The sequence below is a fragment of the Tasmannia lanceolata genome, unplaced genomic scaffold, assembly GCF_043159265.1.
Source record: "Tasmannia lanceolata isolate RefF3 unplaced genomic scaffold, GAP_Taslan_0.1 ptg000002l, whole genome shotgun sequence".
NCBI classification, from domain to species: domain Eukaryota; kingdom Viridiplantae; phylum Streptophyta; class Magnoliopsida; order Canellales; family Winteraceae; genus Tasmannia; species Tasmannia lanceolata.
Window position 1 is genome coordinate 37344414 of NW_027518679.1, and position 14176 is coordinate 37358589.

A 14176-nucleotide genomic window follows, 5' to 3' on the forward strand; every position below is an offset into this window, starting at 1 on the left:
GTAATAGGGCATCCCGTTCTCTGAAATTCAGTAGAGTAACGGCGTTGTATGGACGAAGGGACTTCGAGTTTGCCAAGAGATTCTGGCTGAACAACGTCGCTATTTTGAAAATAGGGCCTTGCGTTCTTCGAAATCCAGTAGAGTAACGACGCTGTATAGGCAAAGGGGCTTCGGGTTTGCTGAGATTTCGGCAGAACAACAGTGCTATTATGAAAATATAGCGACGCTATTTGAAGGATGTCGCTCCGAGTCTTCGGAAATTCAGCAGAATGAGTTAGTAGGTCCCAAACTTTCCTTACTCGGCCCCAAAATGAGTTACCCAGACCCAAAAATGCTTATGAGTTAGGTCTTTACTGGTCGAAAGAAGACTAGTTGCCCTTCTTCTCTTTGTCCAATCATTCCCTTTGAGAAAGTCCCAGAGCTCCTTTTCTTGCTAACAACAGGGGATTCAAAACCCGGTATTCTTCCTCCCCATGGACAAAATCGGATGCTTAAGCCAACAAGGTTGCACCTCTATCTACCCTCTTATTTGACTATGCATATGGGTATGCGGTACTGCTAACTAATCCTTCTTGTTCTAACTCTTCTCTTTCTCTCTGCTTTGACTATGGGGATACCATGCCCATTATGGGATACGATGTGTCAAAGAGCGGATGATGTCCATCTTCGGAGGAAGGATTTGCTGCTAAGACCGGATAAGCATGAAGTGACCTTGCATTCAATTCATATTCTTTGACTATGTCTTCGGACATTCACCTTGCAGAAGCCCTTTTTCCACTTGCTTGAAGTTGAAGCTCTCTTCCCGTGTCGATCTAGAGCAAGAAGTTACTTAACAACCGTCCCAAACAGTCTTGCTAAGACCAGATATGCCGAATCTGAGCTGAGAGATGCTAGGTCTCGTCTAAGCCCTTCTACGGATTCTCAAGCAAGAGCAAAGAGAACTGGGGTTGCCCACTAAGAGCCCATCATTTACCCGAGCGAGATTGGACGGTTGCTCTCTCTGCTCTCGAATCGGATTGAAATAGGCGAAATGGGCCCTCCCCTCTTCAAATATGAGATTATAGTTGCCTTTCTAAGTGCGCATTCTTCCTTCAAACCTTCCACGAACAGGGGATTCAACCGCGGATACACTCACAAAGCAACAACAGACCTAATAAGAGAGCCAACTAACCCTTTATCGGCCAAGAGGAATGTGGCCATTGCAACTAAAGAGGTTTTAATTCCTTACTCTTAAAAGAACAAGGTCGGGGGATTCAGTCAACTCTTCCGCATAAAGGAAAGGGCAGCATTTACTCAACCATTTCGTCATTGTATCCGGCCGATCTTTCTATTCTAAGACCAATCTCACTGCTTCCATTGAGAGGGCTACCCCTTTTTCAAGAAGGATGTTTTAGTGATTTCCTATCTTTTTTCATAGGGCCAAAGGCCTTTCCTAGACAAAGAAACCCAACGTCCTCAGTTGTGTGGGTAAAACCATGCTATTTTGAGGTCAGGTCAATGCGGGTCCTGACCCAAGTTGCAGCCCTATGAACTCTAATTTTTTATCATTGAAAAGGCTAAAAAGCAAAAATGATATCTGCACTCCCTCATTTCAATACTGACACTCATCTCTTTTATATAAATTCTGTTAAGGCCAGTGATATTTCCACTACCAAGTTTTTATCACCGCACTAACTCACCTTATTTCAATAATGACACTCACCTCTTTGTTGTTTATATTCTGTTTAAGGCAAAATTCCACAAGAAGCCAAAATTTAAAAATAACAGACAAGGTGAGTCAGTGCAATTATCAAAACATTGTACTCACTCACCTTGTCCACCAGATCAAATATGGAACATTTTCGTAATTCTACCTCCATAAATTCCCCCCTTATCCCCGTCACCCCCCAAATTCCCCTATTTTGCCCTATGTCGGAAAACCGTAATTCCTTCATACGAAAACCATAAACCGGTTTTCCGGCACCCAAAACAGCTCATTAGAATCTCTCCTCTTCCTTGTAAGTGGTTTTATTCCCCGATTAGCGGTTTTCCGATCAACTCCTTGTTTTTCTTTTCAAAACAACGTGCTGCCATAAATTTAATATTTTATTACTATTTCCATTTCCTTTTTCTTATTTGCTTTTTTAGGAATCAAAACTTAGGGTTTCTTTAAAGAAATCTCGTTCTGGTTGGAAGATTGACTTTCGTGGCGGAAAGATCTATCATCGATTTGGTAATTAGAAATTTGTGTGTTTTTTTAAACTTTTTTTTTTTTTTTTTTTTTTTTTGCTTTCCAAGATTAGGGTTTTTTGTGTGCTTTTGATTGTTCGGAAAATACTCTTGTTTTTATTTATTTTTGCTGAAATTGAACATGAGATCTTTGTATGGTTGCAATTCTACAAGAATAGATGTAATTGTTTTGGATTTCTCGGAGGTTTAACATGTTGAGCAGAGCTAAGGTAATCTGTGAAATTAGGGTTTTGGAAATGGCTTTATATGGAAGAAATTAGGGTTTTAATGATTGGTCATTGATCAGAAGAGCGATTGTTGATTGAATTCTCTTGAAATTCTTAGGTATTCGGTGGAATTTCAGTTGATATTTGAGTCAGATTTCTTATATTAGGGTTTTGGAAATGGCTTTGCATCGAAGAAATTAGAGTTTTAATGAATTGGTCATTGATCGGAATAGCGATTGTTGATCGAATTCTCTTGAAATTCTAAGGAATCGGCGAAGTTTCAGTTGTTATTTGAGTCAGATTTCTAAAATTAGGGTTTTGGAAATGGCTTTGCATCGAGGAAATTAGGGTTTTAATGAATTGGTCATTGATCGGAATAGCGTTTGTTGATCAATTTCTCTTGAAATTCTAAGGTAATCGACGAAGTTTCAGTTGTTATTTGAGTCAGATTTTCTTAAATTAGGGTGTTGGAAATGGCTTTGCATCGAAGAAATTAGCGTTTTAATGAATTGGTCATTGATAGGAATAGCGTTTGTTGATCAATTTCTCTTGAAATTGTAAGGTAATCGGCGAAGTTTCAGTTGTTATTTGAGTTAGATTTTCTTAAATTAGGGTTTTGGAAATAGCTTTGCATCGAAGAAATTAGGGTTTTAATGAATTGGTCATTGATCGGAATAGCTATTGTTGATCAATTGCTCTTGAAATTCTAAGGTAATCGGCGAAGTTTCAGTTGTTATTTGAGTCAGATTTTCTTAAATTAGGGTTTTGGAAATGGCTTTACATCAAAGAAATTAGGGTTTTAATGAATGGTCAAAATAGCGTTTGTTGTTCAAATTCTCTTGAAATTCTAAGGTAATCGGCGAAGTTTCAGTTGCTATCTGAGTCAGATTTTCTTACATCTTAATTGGATATCCAATCTATGGATTGCACTGGCATAACGTGGAACTTGAAACCACTGAAAATATGTTTATCTGTTTCTTTTATCTACGAGTTTTATTGTTTAAATAATTATATAGATTTGTGATTTCTCGCAGTTTGATCTGAGGTAATTTTTTAAATTCTTTGTTTGATTTGTGCAGTACGGAGGATCAACCGCTCATAGTATACAAGACTTGATCAATGTACATTTTCTCTGTTGGTATCATATGAGTTACATAAATTATCTACACTTGGAGGATCAACCAGTGGTTGCTCAAAAATTAGATAGAAGACTGAAGTTCATATGGGTTTTGGGACTGATACTACTGTAAAGGAAGAAAGATTAGATATGTTTTATTATTAAATTTTATTTGAACAACAATGGCTACAAGGGTCAATCCATTGTTGCTGATTTCATTGGTTTTGTTAGGGTTTTATGGTTCAGGGATAGCTGATCCTGTAAAGGAAACCATACAAAGGATAGGGACTGCTCCTCGTTTAAATTTAGATAAAACTATTATAGATGGCACTGGTAAGGAGTCTGAAATTCATGGTTCCAAAGATAGTTCTAATGTGTTTGATGAGATGAAAGGTGGGGATAGTAAAGTCTCTGTCTACACAGTTGCATGGTTTACTCTTGCAATGGCTGTGGCGACAGGATTAGGGGCAGTGCCCTTCTTTTTTGTTGAGCTAGAGCCTCAGTGGGCCGGAGTGTGCAATGGAATGGCTGCTGGGGTTATGTTGGCTGCAAGCTTTGACCTCGTGCAGGAAGGGCAGACTTATGGTAGTGGCAGCTGGGTTGTGATTGGGATTCTAACTGGAGGCATTTTCATTTGGCTTTGTAAGAAGGTGATTAATCTAGTTATTTGTTAATATTTCCTTTTTCTTGTCATTTAAATTTTTTTTTTCTTTTGGACGCAATGAGTTTCTATTTTGAACTTTTGTTCCTTCTATTTGTCGACTTTTAACCATTCCATTTGAAGCTTTTTTTAAATTGTGATTTGGGTGTCCATTGTGTTTACATATGTTCTCCTTCAGTCTTACATGCCTTTGTGTCTTTTTTTTACAGAAAAAAACTTAAGTATTTCTGTTTTAGAGAGCTATTTTTGGCTAATTTTCTGTACACTTGATAAATAGGATTAAGCTAGTCACCTTGTTCCATTGTTTTGTGACCATTTTTGGGATTCATTTAAATTATTCATATTTAGGCTCGCTCTTATGTGTGTTTTGGGATTGTTATCTGTTTCAGCAACGTCTGTGTCCTAACTCGCGCCTTTACTTGTACCTGGGTATGTCTTGTTTTGTGGAGCTGTTTTCTGCTAGTGCTTCTTTACACATTATCATATGCCTAAGAAAGAGACATTCTCAGTTTCCTATGCAGAGAATCAAAGGACCGCAGGTTACTAGAGCTGGAATTTTGTTCTAGAAATTGACAGGCTTATAAAACATTGATCGACTCGAACAGCTAGACTCCATGTGAACAGTTACAGGAATAAACTAGCAAGAAACTAAAGCTTGGGAGCAGTAGAAAAAAGGAGAACAAGGGGGAGCTCCCTCCCTAGGTCGATGGAAACCCTAGGGAGGGAGGCGATTTCATCTCTCTCTCTCTCTCTCTCTCTCTCTCTCTCTCTCTCTCATTTTCTTTCATTTTTCTGATCTCTCCATGATCTCTCTCTTTCTGCTTTTTCTGATCCCCTCTCTTTCTATCTCTCTGGTCTCTCTTTCTTTTAGATCTATCTCTCATACTTTCCGATCTCTCCCTCTCTCCTCCCTTGATGGGCAAGGGAGGTGTTGGTGGCTGGATGATGCCCATAGTTGGGCAGATCTCGCAGGGGATGCAACAATGGTGGCTGGAGGTGCGGAATGGCCGGATCTAGGTTTGAGTGGGCTGGATTTAATGGGGAAAGGATCGGAACTGGGTAGGGTGGATGGAGAAAGTGGGCTGGTGAGTCGTCAGAAGTGGTGGACATGGCAAGAGTATGAAAAGGGTGGCCGGATTCAGGGGAAGAAAGGAGGAGGTTGGATGTGGAAGTGGTGGTGGTGGTGGAGAAAAAGTATGATGGAGGATGCGGACGGCGGTATTGAGACGACCGGTTATTCCAAACCCTCCTCTCCCTCATGAAATGCGGAAGGCACGTGGGATGTCAGAAATGGTGCGGTGGATGACTGGCAAAGGGCTTTGGGAAGCCGTGGGTCGTCAGATCTGGGGGGCCGTGTTGAGTGGTGGAGGCGATGGGTAGCCGGAGATAGCATTGGGGTTGCCGTCTGGAGATTGGGGGGTAAAGATGGGTTTGATCGAGATGCAAGGTTGGGGCTAGAAGGGCCAGGGTGTTAGGTTAGGATAGGTGTTTTGGGTTGCATGTAGTTAGCTGGAGTGATGGAACGTGGTGGCTGGAGAGGTAGTGGTTGAGGAAGGAGGTAAGACTAGGGTTAGGTGGAAGGTAGGGTAGGATTAAGGATTTAGGCTTTGGTGGAAGTGAAGAGGAAGAATGTTAGAATGAACAATGGTGGTCTCTAGGGTTAAGTGGAAGGAAGGGTAGGGTTAGGGATTTAGGTTCTGGTGGAGGTGAAGAGGAAGAGTGGTTTAATGGGGATCCCCCGGGACGGGCGGTGGCACAAGGTGGAGGCCACCGAAGATCAGATTCGATGGGTTGGTTGTCGTGCACTGTTAGGGGCGCATAATAGCTTCAGGCCTTTGAGCGGGATTTTTGAAAATCGAATTCGCCAGCTAGAAAGTGGTGGAGAAGTCTGCGTGACATGACATGTAACACATATGACTTGATGGGCCCCACAAATATAGCACTTTTTGTTGGATTCGATTCAATTGAGACCATTGGGCAATGTAAAGGAAATGAAGGAGGAATGGTGAAGGCACTCTCGGCTGCGGTAGTAGATGAAGAATTCGAAAGGGAAGTGAAATAGTTATTCAGCATGGTGGATGCGCATGAAAGTGTAGACCTCACTGTAGCGGTTGACCCAGAAGATCACTTTTGATTTTTTATTGGCCTAGGAGTATGATCCTGGCCACCCTTAATTGATCTCTGGTCCCCAATGTAATCTTCATAGTATCAATGAAATTGTCAAATTTCAAAAAAAAGAAAAGAAAAGAAACTAAAGCTTGGAAGAGACGGAATAGAGAGCTAGAAAACTGGAGCTCTCTCTCCCTCCCCAAAAAATTAAAACGAAAAAATCATGAACTGTTATGTACATCGACTGCATCTATAGACAATTCCCAAAAAACAAAAAAGAAACTTCCAATCTAATTCTAGTTCCTTTACAAATAATCTTAGACCTCCTTTTCTACAACTATACAGTCTGACCGTAATGAAAAAAGCGTAATTGCTGGGCTGCAACTAGGAAATCCTTTTCTAACTAAAAATAAGAACACCCTTTTTTTTGGACTTTTGAATTTAGCTTCATTACCAACTGGAGTCTGTCAAACACTTCAACTTTATTTGGTTGGTACTTGCTAGAATTGGAATTAAACCAATTCCCAGCACATGCAGATCCGAATTGTAGGAAGTAGGATTTTAGAAGCGCCTGCTGAGACCAATCCAAAAATTGTAGATCTTTATAATCAACAGGGATGGAAAGAAATGGATTCGCCAAGTTTGGCTGGATTTGGAGATGGTATGGTGTGGGTGCCACGTGCTGATGCCAGCATGGTATCAAGATAATGTTATGATGATGTCATCAGTAAATCAGTATGGCATCCCTTTGGCTCAATATTTTAATTTTTTTTCTTTCACACATAGATCACTGTGATTCTTGGGGTATTCGAGGATGAATATTGGCATCATCTTCTTTCTTTGATTCTTTTTGTTGTTTTATATGACTGAATTGATATGATCATCTATTTCTAAGCTGTTACTTAGTTTGAGGCACTGATGTGCTTATATTCTTTTTGTACATGTCTTGATTCCCAATTGTTGAGAATCTTGTCATTCACATTGCTATTTTACCTTGCATTGCTTTGCAGTAAATGCACATAACGAAGGAATTCCTTTTTTTGGTTGTCTTGACTTCCATAATTTTGGAACTTGTACACCTATTTCTTAAGATTCTATTTTGTTTGTGTTCTCTCTGTATCTCTATCACATTGCCTTCGTCTCTGACCTATCTTATTTTTACACCGGCATCTTTCTTTTGTTGATTTTGAAGATCATTCTTTTATGAAGCAATTTTCAGTTGGCTGTTCTCTTGCACTTAATAAATATGTTGATGATAAAACTCTGTGGAGAAACACATGATGCAATATTTGTATTCCGCAGCCACAGAGGTGCCTCTTCACTCCTATGTTATAGTTTATTATTGCAATTGGATTCATAAATAGTTTATTACTTTTTTATGACATAGGGTATCCCCACTCCAATTTTTAGGGTGGGACTATTCCCTACGGATCCGCGCAATCACCCGCAATCCACGTGCATCGGCTAAGCCTGGGGGGATTCGAACTCGCGTCAATGGGGAGCATACCCATGACTTTAAGCAAAGAGCCACACCCGTACGGGTTAATAGTTTATTACTTGCAATTGGGTTGGAGGCCTATTGGGAAAACACGGACTTATGCAAAACCACTTTAGAAGATGAAGATGAGGAACAAGTTTGGGTTCCTCCACAGCTTATCAACTGTTTGCAGTGACACGCTGAGTAGCCTACCTTTTCTATTGGAAAAGATTGACAACCCAAATATTTAATCGAGCCTCAAACTTTCTGACCCATTTGACCATTTCTGTATTTAGGTCTTAAAGATGCAGTTACATTTAGGTTCATAATTCAATTTACAATTCACACTGTGTGCTGGTTGCTGTTGGGTTACTTGTGCAATCTTTACTAAATTGTCACTTTCTGCTATTGGATCTGTTTTTACTACCTGCTATTCTATGTGATTTCTGCACCAATAAAGATGAAAAGGCACTTATGGCTATCATCCTTCTTCTTGTGCAGTTCCTTGAACAATATGGGGAAGTAAGCATGTTAGACATAAAAGGTGCTGATGCGAGTAAGGTGGTTCTTGTCATCGGGATAATGACTCTTCATTCTTTTGGAGAGGGCTCAGGTGTTGGAGTCTCCTTTGCTGGCTCAAAAGGTCTATCCCAAGGTCTTCTAGTAACCTTGGCTATAGCTGTGCACAACATTCCGGAAGGATTAGCCGTGAGTATGGTTCTTGCATCAAGAGGAGTTTCACCACAGAAAGCAATGCTGTGGAGTGTGATTACATCTTTACCCCAGGTGCCTGTTTGGTTCTTACTTCTTACTATTGTTTGGGTCTTGAACATTTGTCGCTGCATATGAATTTGGTTCTTTTTAAGCGGTGAAGGTGTCCACACAGGAAGGAAAGTTTTTATCCTGCTTTTTAGAACTACTACTCCCTCTAATGTAATATTGTGGTCGTTATCATAAAAAATAGAGGATCGATCATGCTTTCCTGAGCGTAACTCAGCTCGAGGTCCAGTATGGGCTGTATGAAAAGGTGATGCTGGTAACTGATTTGTTTTCTTTTCTTAAATAAAAAAATGGAATTCCATGTGCTCTTGCGCCAGAGAGGGATGGAGTGGGGTGTAGATCTAGTTCTCTAGCGACTTATTTCGGTAGATTTCAGCCATTTCCAGCAGATTTGGGTTAGTCACAAGCATTTTGAAAGAAACCCTCTAAAGATGAGTATTTTGGTCATTTTGGAACAAGAAAGCGTTATAGCTACCAATTATTCCTGTTGCTACATGACACTAGGATCCTAGCTCCACCCATATGCCTGCAAGGACACCTAGGGATTGGTGGGGATTTTAAATACTGTTATATACATGGATTGAGGTGGCCTTATTTTTTCTTTTGTCTGTATCATCTTTCCCCATTCATTGAAAAGGAAGTCTTGAGTGAGTGATTTTCATACTGAAGTAAATATTATAGTGTAGTTATCAAAATCTTTGCATCTGATATGGCATTAGGATGGAAATCTCATTGATTGGTACATAAGCTTCCTTACATGCTGCCTGATGCCATGGAAGATTCAGGTGAGGTGCTGATCCCATCTTCTGACTTGAAGCATCAACCAAAGGTGCCTAAGTAGCTTTGATGGTTCTTCTTAGTACCTTTGTTTGTTACGGCGAGGCTATCAAACTCTGTAAATGGTTTGAGTTAAAAGGATGTGCTGAATTGTTTAGCACGTCATTTGTGAAACAATCCATGGGATGTGCTGAATTGCTTAGCCCACATCATTTGTGAAACAATCCATGCCATGTGAATTCAAGGCATAATCCCACAGTTTGTGATAGGTGTTCTGGTGTCTGATGAAGTGACCATTACAATGTGTATTATATTTCATTCAGTGTTTGGCATGCATTTCTTTCTCGTGGCCTTGTGGTCAAGTTGCGAGTTGCTGTGATCTTCATACAAAATAAATTATTTGAGTCAAAAGGAGCTATGGTTTATGTTGGGGAAATGGAATCTTCCTACTTATGATGTGTTAAGTTTGACTACCATGCTTGCTATTTAGCTATGTTCTGTCCTCTATATTTCATCAACTTGACAACATTTTAGTTTCTATTACTGTAGCCCATTGTAGCCGTTCCCTCATTCATATGTGCCGATGCATTCCACAAGTTCCTACCTTTCTGCACGGGCTTTGCTGCTGGGTGTATGATCTGGATGGTAATAGCGGAAGTCCTCCCAGATGGGTTCAAGGTAAATGAATCATAGCGATTACTTTGGTTCATGCCACTAATATCAAGTTCTTTTTAAAGGACTAAAGGAATTCTATGGGCCCACCCGGTTATTAACACCGATAGTTTTTCAGCAGCAGTTCATGCTACCCTGATTTTACTCAAGAGGAGTAAAATATATGCATTTGATATGACTTGTTTCCTTTATTTTCAGGAAGCATCTCCATCCCATGTTGCGTCTGCAGCAACTCTTGCTGTAGCTTTTATGGAAACTCTTGGCGCAGTGCTCCAGACTTTCAGCCATGGCTATAGGTGAGCTCATGATTCTTGTGAAGCACTCAACATTTTGTTTTCTGCTATAGCCATGTTTGGTCACCATGAAAACTTATTCCCTGGAATACTCATGAACCCAATTGTGTCAGAGGAGAGCGGAGGGAGAGGAAGGGAGTTGGTTGTGCCAGAGCGAAGAGGGCATAAAAATCCCAAAAAACTAGTGAAAAAAAATACCTACTTAAAATTGGCCTTTTGTTTTCATGGTTTTAGTAGCTTTTCATGCTCCCCCACTCTCAGCCTCTCAAGGCTCTCCCTCAGCCCTTATCTCACAACTAGCCCCACAAATATTCCATAGAATATTTTTTCCTGGTTGCAAACCAGCACCTATATTTCCCCACAAGCTATGTAATATGGTTCCATCTCTTTCTGAACATTGTTGTATTGTTGGGCATACTACAACAATATGCCCATATCCTTGTTTTCTGGTAGTATTTATTGGAGAAATCGTCGTGGTTCAGCGCATTACCAGATTAGCCCCTCCTTTGATTTTTTTTGGGTCTGGTCCTTTTCCACAATTGATAGTGCAGTGGACCACCAAGTTGGTCATCTGGCCAAAACAAGCTCCATATTTCGAAAATTCTATTTTCTTAGTGGGTTGCTGGATTGGTGGGTCCCATCATTTCCATAACCGATAGTGCAGTGGACCCACTAATTTGGTCCTCATGACTTTACCATAGCATGCATCATATTTCAATAACTTCTATTTGTGTCTCTTTCTGTTCAGGGCATTTCTGCACCTTAGCCTTCATAAACTAATATTTATAGCAAACTGAAATTGGTTCCTGCTTCTATGGCAGCTCCGAGGACGCCTCTGGTTTCTTGGTTTCCCTACTTTTCGGTCTCGGGCCATTGCTCGGTGGCTTCATACTCATTGCCTTTGCCCTTGCCTTCCGTTTCCAACACTCTCTCCTCACTGGTGTGGCCTCCGGCATTGCCTTGGTCCTCGCTGCCTGGCGACCCTCACAGCTAATCATGTCTTCAAAAATTGGGTTCTTTCCCATGTTATTACTCCTCTCCGCAGGCTCAGCATTCTTCCACTTCTCAACCTCTAGCATCCTAAGAGTAGCAAGCCGAAAGAAGGCTTCAGTCAACGACTTATCTTCATCATCAGGTGTTTCATTAAGTGCTCTTACACTCCAGTCATTCTTTGCCTGTGGGGCAATTGCCCTACATGCTTTGGCGGAAGGACTCGCACTAGGTGTGGCTGCCCCAAAAGCTTATGGGCTTGGCCGGCACATGGTCCTTCCGGTCTCTCTTCATGGGCTCCCACGAGGTGCAGCCGTAGCGAGCTGCATCTTTGGGGCCACCGATAGCTGGCGTGGGGCACTTGCTGCTGCGGCGTTAACAGGCTTTGCGGGCCCGGCTTCTGCCATTGGGGCAATCCTTACTGGAATAGACTACAGTGGGCTGGACCATTGGATGGTCTTTGCTTGTGGGGCATTGGTCCCGAGCTTCGGGAACTTATTCAGGCGTTCGGTGAAGCTGGATTCTCAGAGGAGTATTTATGGGCTTGTGATGGGGTTGCTCTTTGCGAGTGTTTGTCTAACATTCACCAGATTGGTTTGCTTGCACACTCCCTACTGCAATTCAGCGCCAGAGGCTGTCACATGATGAAAATTTGTATGCCAATCTCCGGTCATTCTTACAAGTCGAGCTTCCACAGATGTGAGCTTCCACAGATGCAACCACTATCAACTGCCATTAAAGGTTTGAAAATTCTCACTTGTGTAAGCTAAATAGACATAATTTTGTAGAGAAATTTGAGAAAGGATGTGGAAGAAAATATTTTTCCATATGTTCATTAAAAGTTCAAAAAAAAAGTAGAGAGAAATTGTTTGAGCTTTTCAAGATTTGAAATTGTGGTGTACTGTATGAAACCATACACTTGACAAAGTCTTCATCCATATGTTTATTTCTAATCATAATTAGATATTTTTACTGTTTATTTAAAATTAGTCTGTGTTTTTCCTTTAGGCTCCGTTTCTTTCGCTGTACACCCATTTTATGTCGACCTGTTTGGATTGCAAGAAAAGCATTTCTTCTGACAGAAATTTTTTTCTTGAGATTATTTTTCTTTCTACGATTTAGGAGGAAAATGATATGATTATGGTTAGTTTATAGGTATACTATGATAAATTGAAGGTCCCTCTAAGTATTGGATGGGGTTGGTTCAAGAGGTAAAGGTCAAGTAAAAGTTGAATAGGGTTGGGTCAGGTTATCCCTTTTTTGTGTGAGAAAATTCCTGCAATGCAAACAGAGCCTTAGTGGAGCGGAGCTAGAAAATTATAGGGAACAGGGTTAATTGTAAAGATTCTGATGAGCATAGTAGACAATACTTTAGGCTGAGTTGCACCCGTGGGGCCAGTAAAGGCATATTAAGGGCATAATGGTCTTTAGGGATGTTATTTTTGCATTATTCAGTGAGTTTATTTTTATTTATTTTATTTTATTTTATTTGTTGCCTATATATATGCATGATGTATGGAACTTTGGGTAGCTTTTGATATAATATTTATTGATTACCGTTCTCCTCTCTAATTTCTCTTCCTCCCTTACTCTTCTTTTTCATGCCCCCTCTTTCTCTCTCTTCCCCTCCTCTTCTCTTTCTCATCCCTAGGCCTACATCAAAGTAGTTTCAGAGCGAAAAATTTAAATTTTGTATTCCCGTAGACACCGTGGCCCATTCCCATCTGTTTTCCCAACCTGCTTGTTGCTGGTTATTGCAGCAGAAAACCACCAGCTTGAGCCCTCATCGGCCTTGCAAACGACCTCCCAATATTCAACCGCAAGTCAGCCCATTCACAGCCGATCAAACCCACCTTTACCTCATTAGTTTGCCGCCCAAAACCCTGACCTGCACCTACTTGAAACCAGCCCCATGCCCAGCCCAGAATCACCCTATGTTCAGTCACCGGCCCCTTTTTCCTTATTATTTCTCAGTCCTATCTTTCCAACCGCACAACCCCTTACCTCTTTCCAAACTTTCTTCCCTCACGATCCAAAGCAGGCCAATGCTCCTGCTAATCGTCCTATGGAAACCTCTATAGATCAGAGGGCTAAGATCATCTTATGTAAATGATTTTTTGGGCACAACCTACTTATGTTGTGGCCCATCAAATGGACAGTTTGGATCATCCTATGGTGTAAAACCCATATAGTTTGGTATTTTTCAAAAAAGTACAGTAAGCCTTTACACCATATAAAATCTCCGTATGAGCTTATAGGAAGCTCTCACTTGGGCTCTTTGGGGCTGAGTCGCCTAACACATTCGTGTCTTCGTGTAGCTTTGAAAAAGATACATGAAGCAATCATTCCTCTCCTCAATTTTACAGTATATGATTCATGAGCGACCCCCGGCTCTAAACTGGCTCTAACTCAATCCTCTAATCCCTCTAATCAAATCCTTCTTTTCGGTAATCCACGCAATTGTCAAAAACTACCATTCTCAGTGCAATCCTAAATTTTTAACGCTCCCACATAGTTACAAGAAACCAGTAATCCCAGCAAAATGCAATCATGAGGCCCATCACCAGACCTTAAGCAAAATTCTCTAATCAAGTATTATGGGATCTGCTAAGCAATTCCCCCAAAAAACTAATTTGTGGCTCAATTTTGCAAGAGAGAGCAGCAACCTCACATGAATTAAATGAATAAGAGAAGATAGTTGGGTCCAGCAAACTCACATCCAAGAATCATTTTTTTGTTCTTTGTTTTTTGTTTTTTGAGCAGAGTAACATTCGGCTGAGACAAAAAAATAAAATTCATTCTGGATTTTTTGGGGATATGAGGGTCAAATCACTGAAATATTTGTCCATCTATTCAACATTTAAC

The 14176-nt window shown here is 40.7% G+C and overlaps 1 protein-coding gene across 2 annotated transcripts; it reads left to right on the forward strand.

Moving 5' to 3' along the window:
• Positions 1–1847: 1847 nt before the first annotated feature.
• On the forward strand, positions 1848–12297 carry LOC143871581 (ZIP metal ion transporter family). Of its 2 annotated transcripts, XM_077376682.1 has the most exons (7): positions 1857–1997; positions 2128–2212; positions 3515–4202; positions 8301–8585; positions 9906–10034; positions 10227–10324; positions 11143–12297. In XM_077376682.1, exons 3-7 carry the CDS (start codon positions 3735–3737, stop codon positions 11954–11956), a joined length of 1794 nt encoding a protein of 597 aa, XP_077232797.1. In that variant the 5' UTR covers positions 1857–1997; positions 2128–2212; positions 3515–3734; the 3' UTR covers positions 11957–12297. The 2 variants fall into 2 exon arrangements, with proteins under 2 accessions (XP_077232796.1, XP_077232797.1); XM_077376681.1 differs by lacking the exon at positions 2128–2212 and having other exon boundaries at positions 1848–1997.
• Positions 12298–14176: the final 1879 nt, after the last annotated feature.

What these genes read in the sequence shown, in the direction of transcription:
- LOC143871581 (XM_077376681.1), top strand. Translation starts at nt 3,735, where the DNA reads ATGGCTACAAGGGTCAATCCATTGTTGCTGATTTCATTGGTTTTGTTA. An exon ending in TGATTACATCTTTACCCCAG is followed by an intron (nt 8,586 to 9,905) that starts GTGCCTGTTTGG and finishes CTATTACTGTAG; the next exon opens with CCCATTGTAGCCGTTCCCTC. An exon ending in TCCTCCCAGATGGGTTCAAG is followed by an intron (nt 10,035 to 10,226) that starts GTAAATGAATCA and finishes CTTTATTTTCAG; the next exon opens with GAAGCATCTCCATCCCATGT.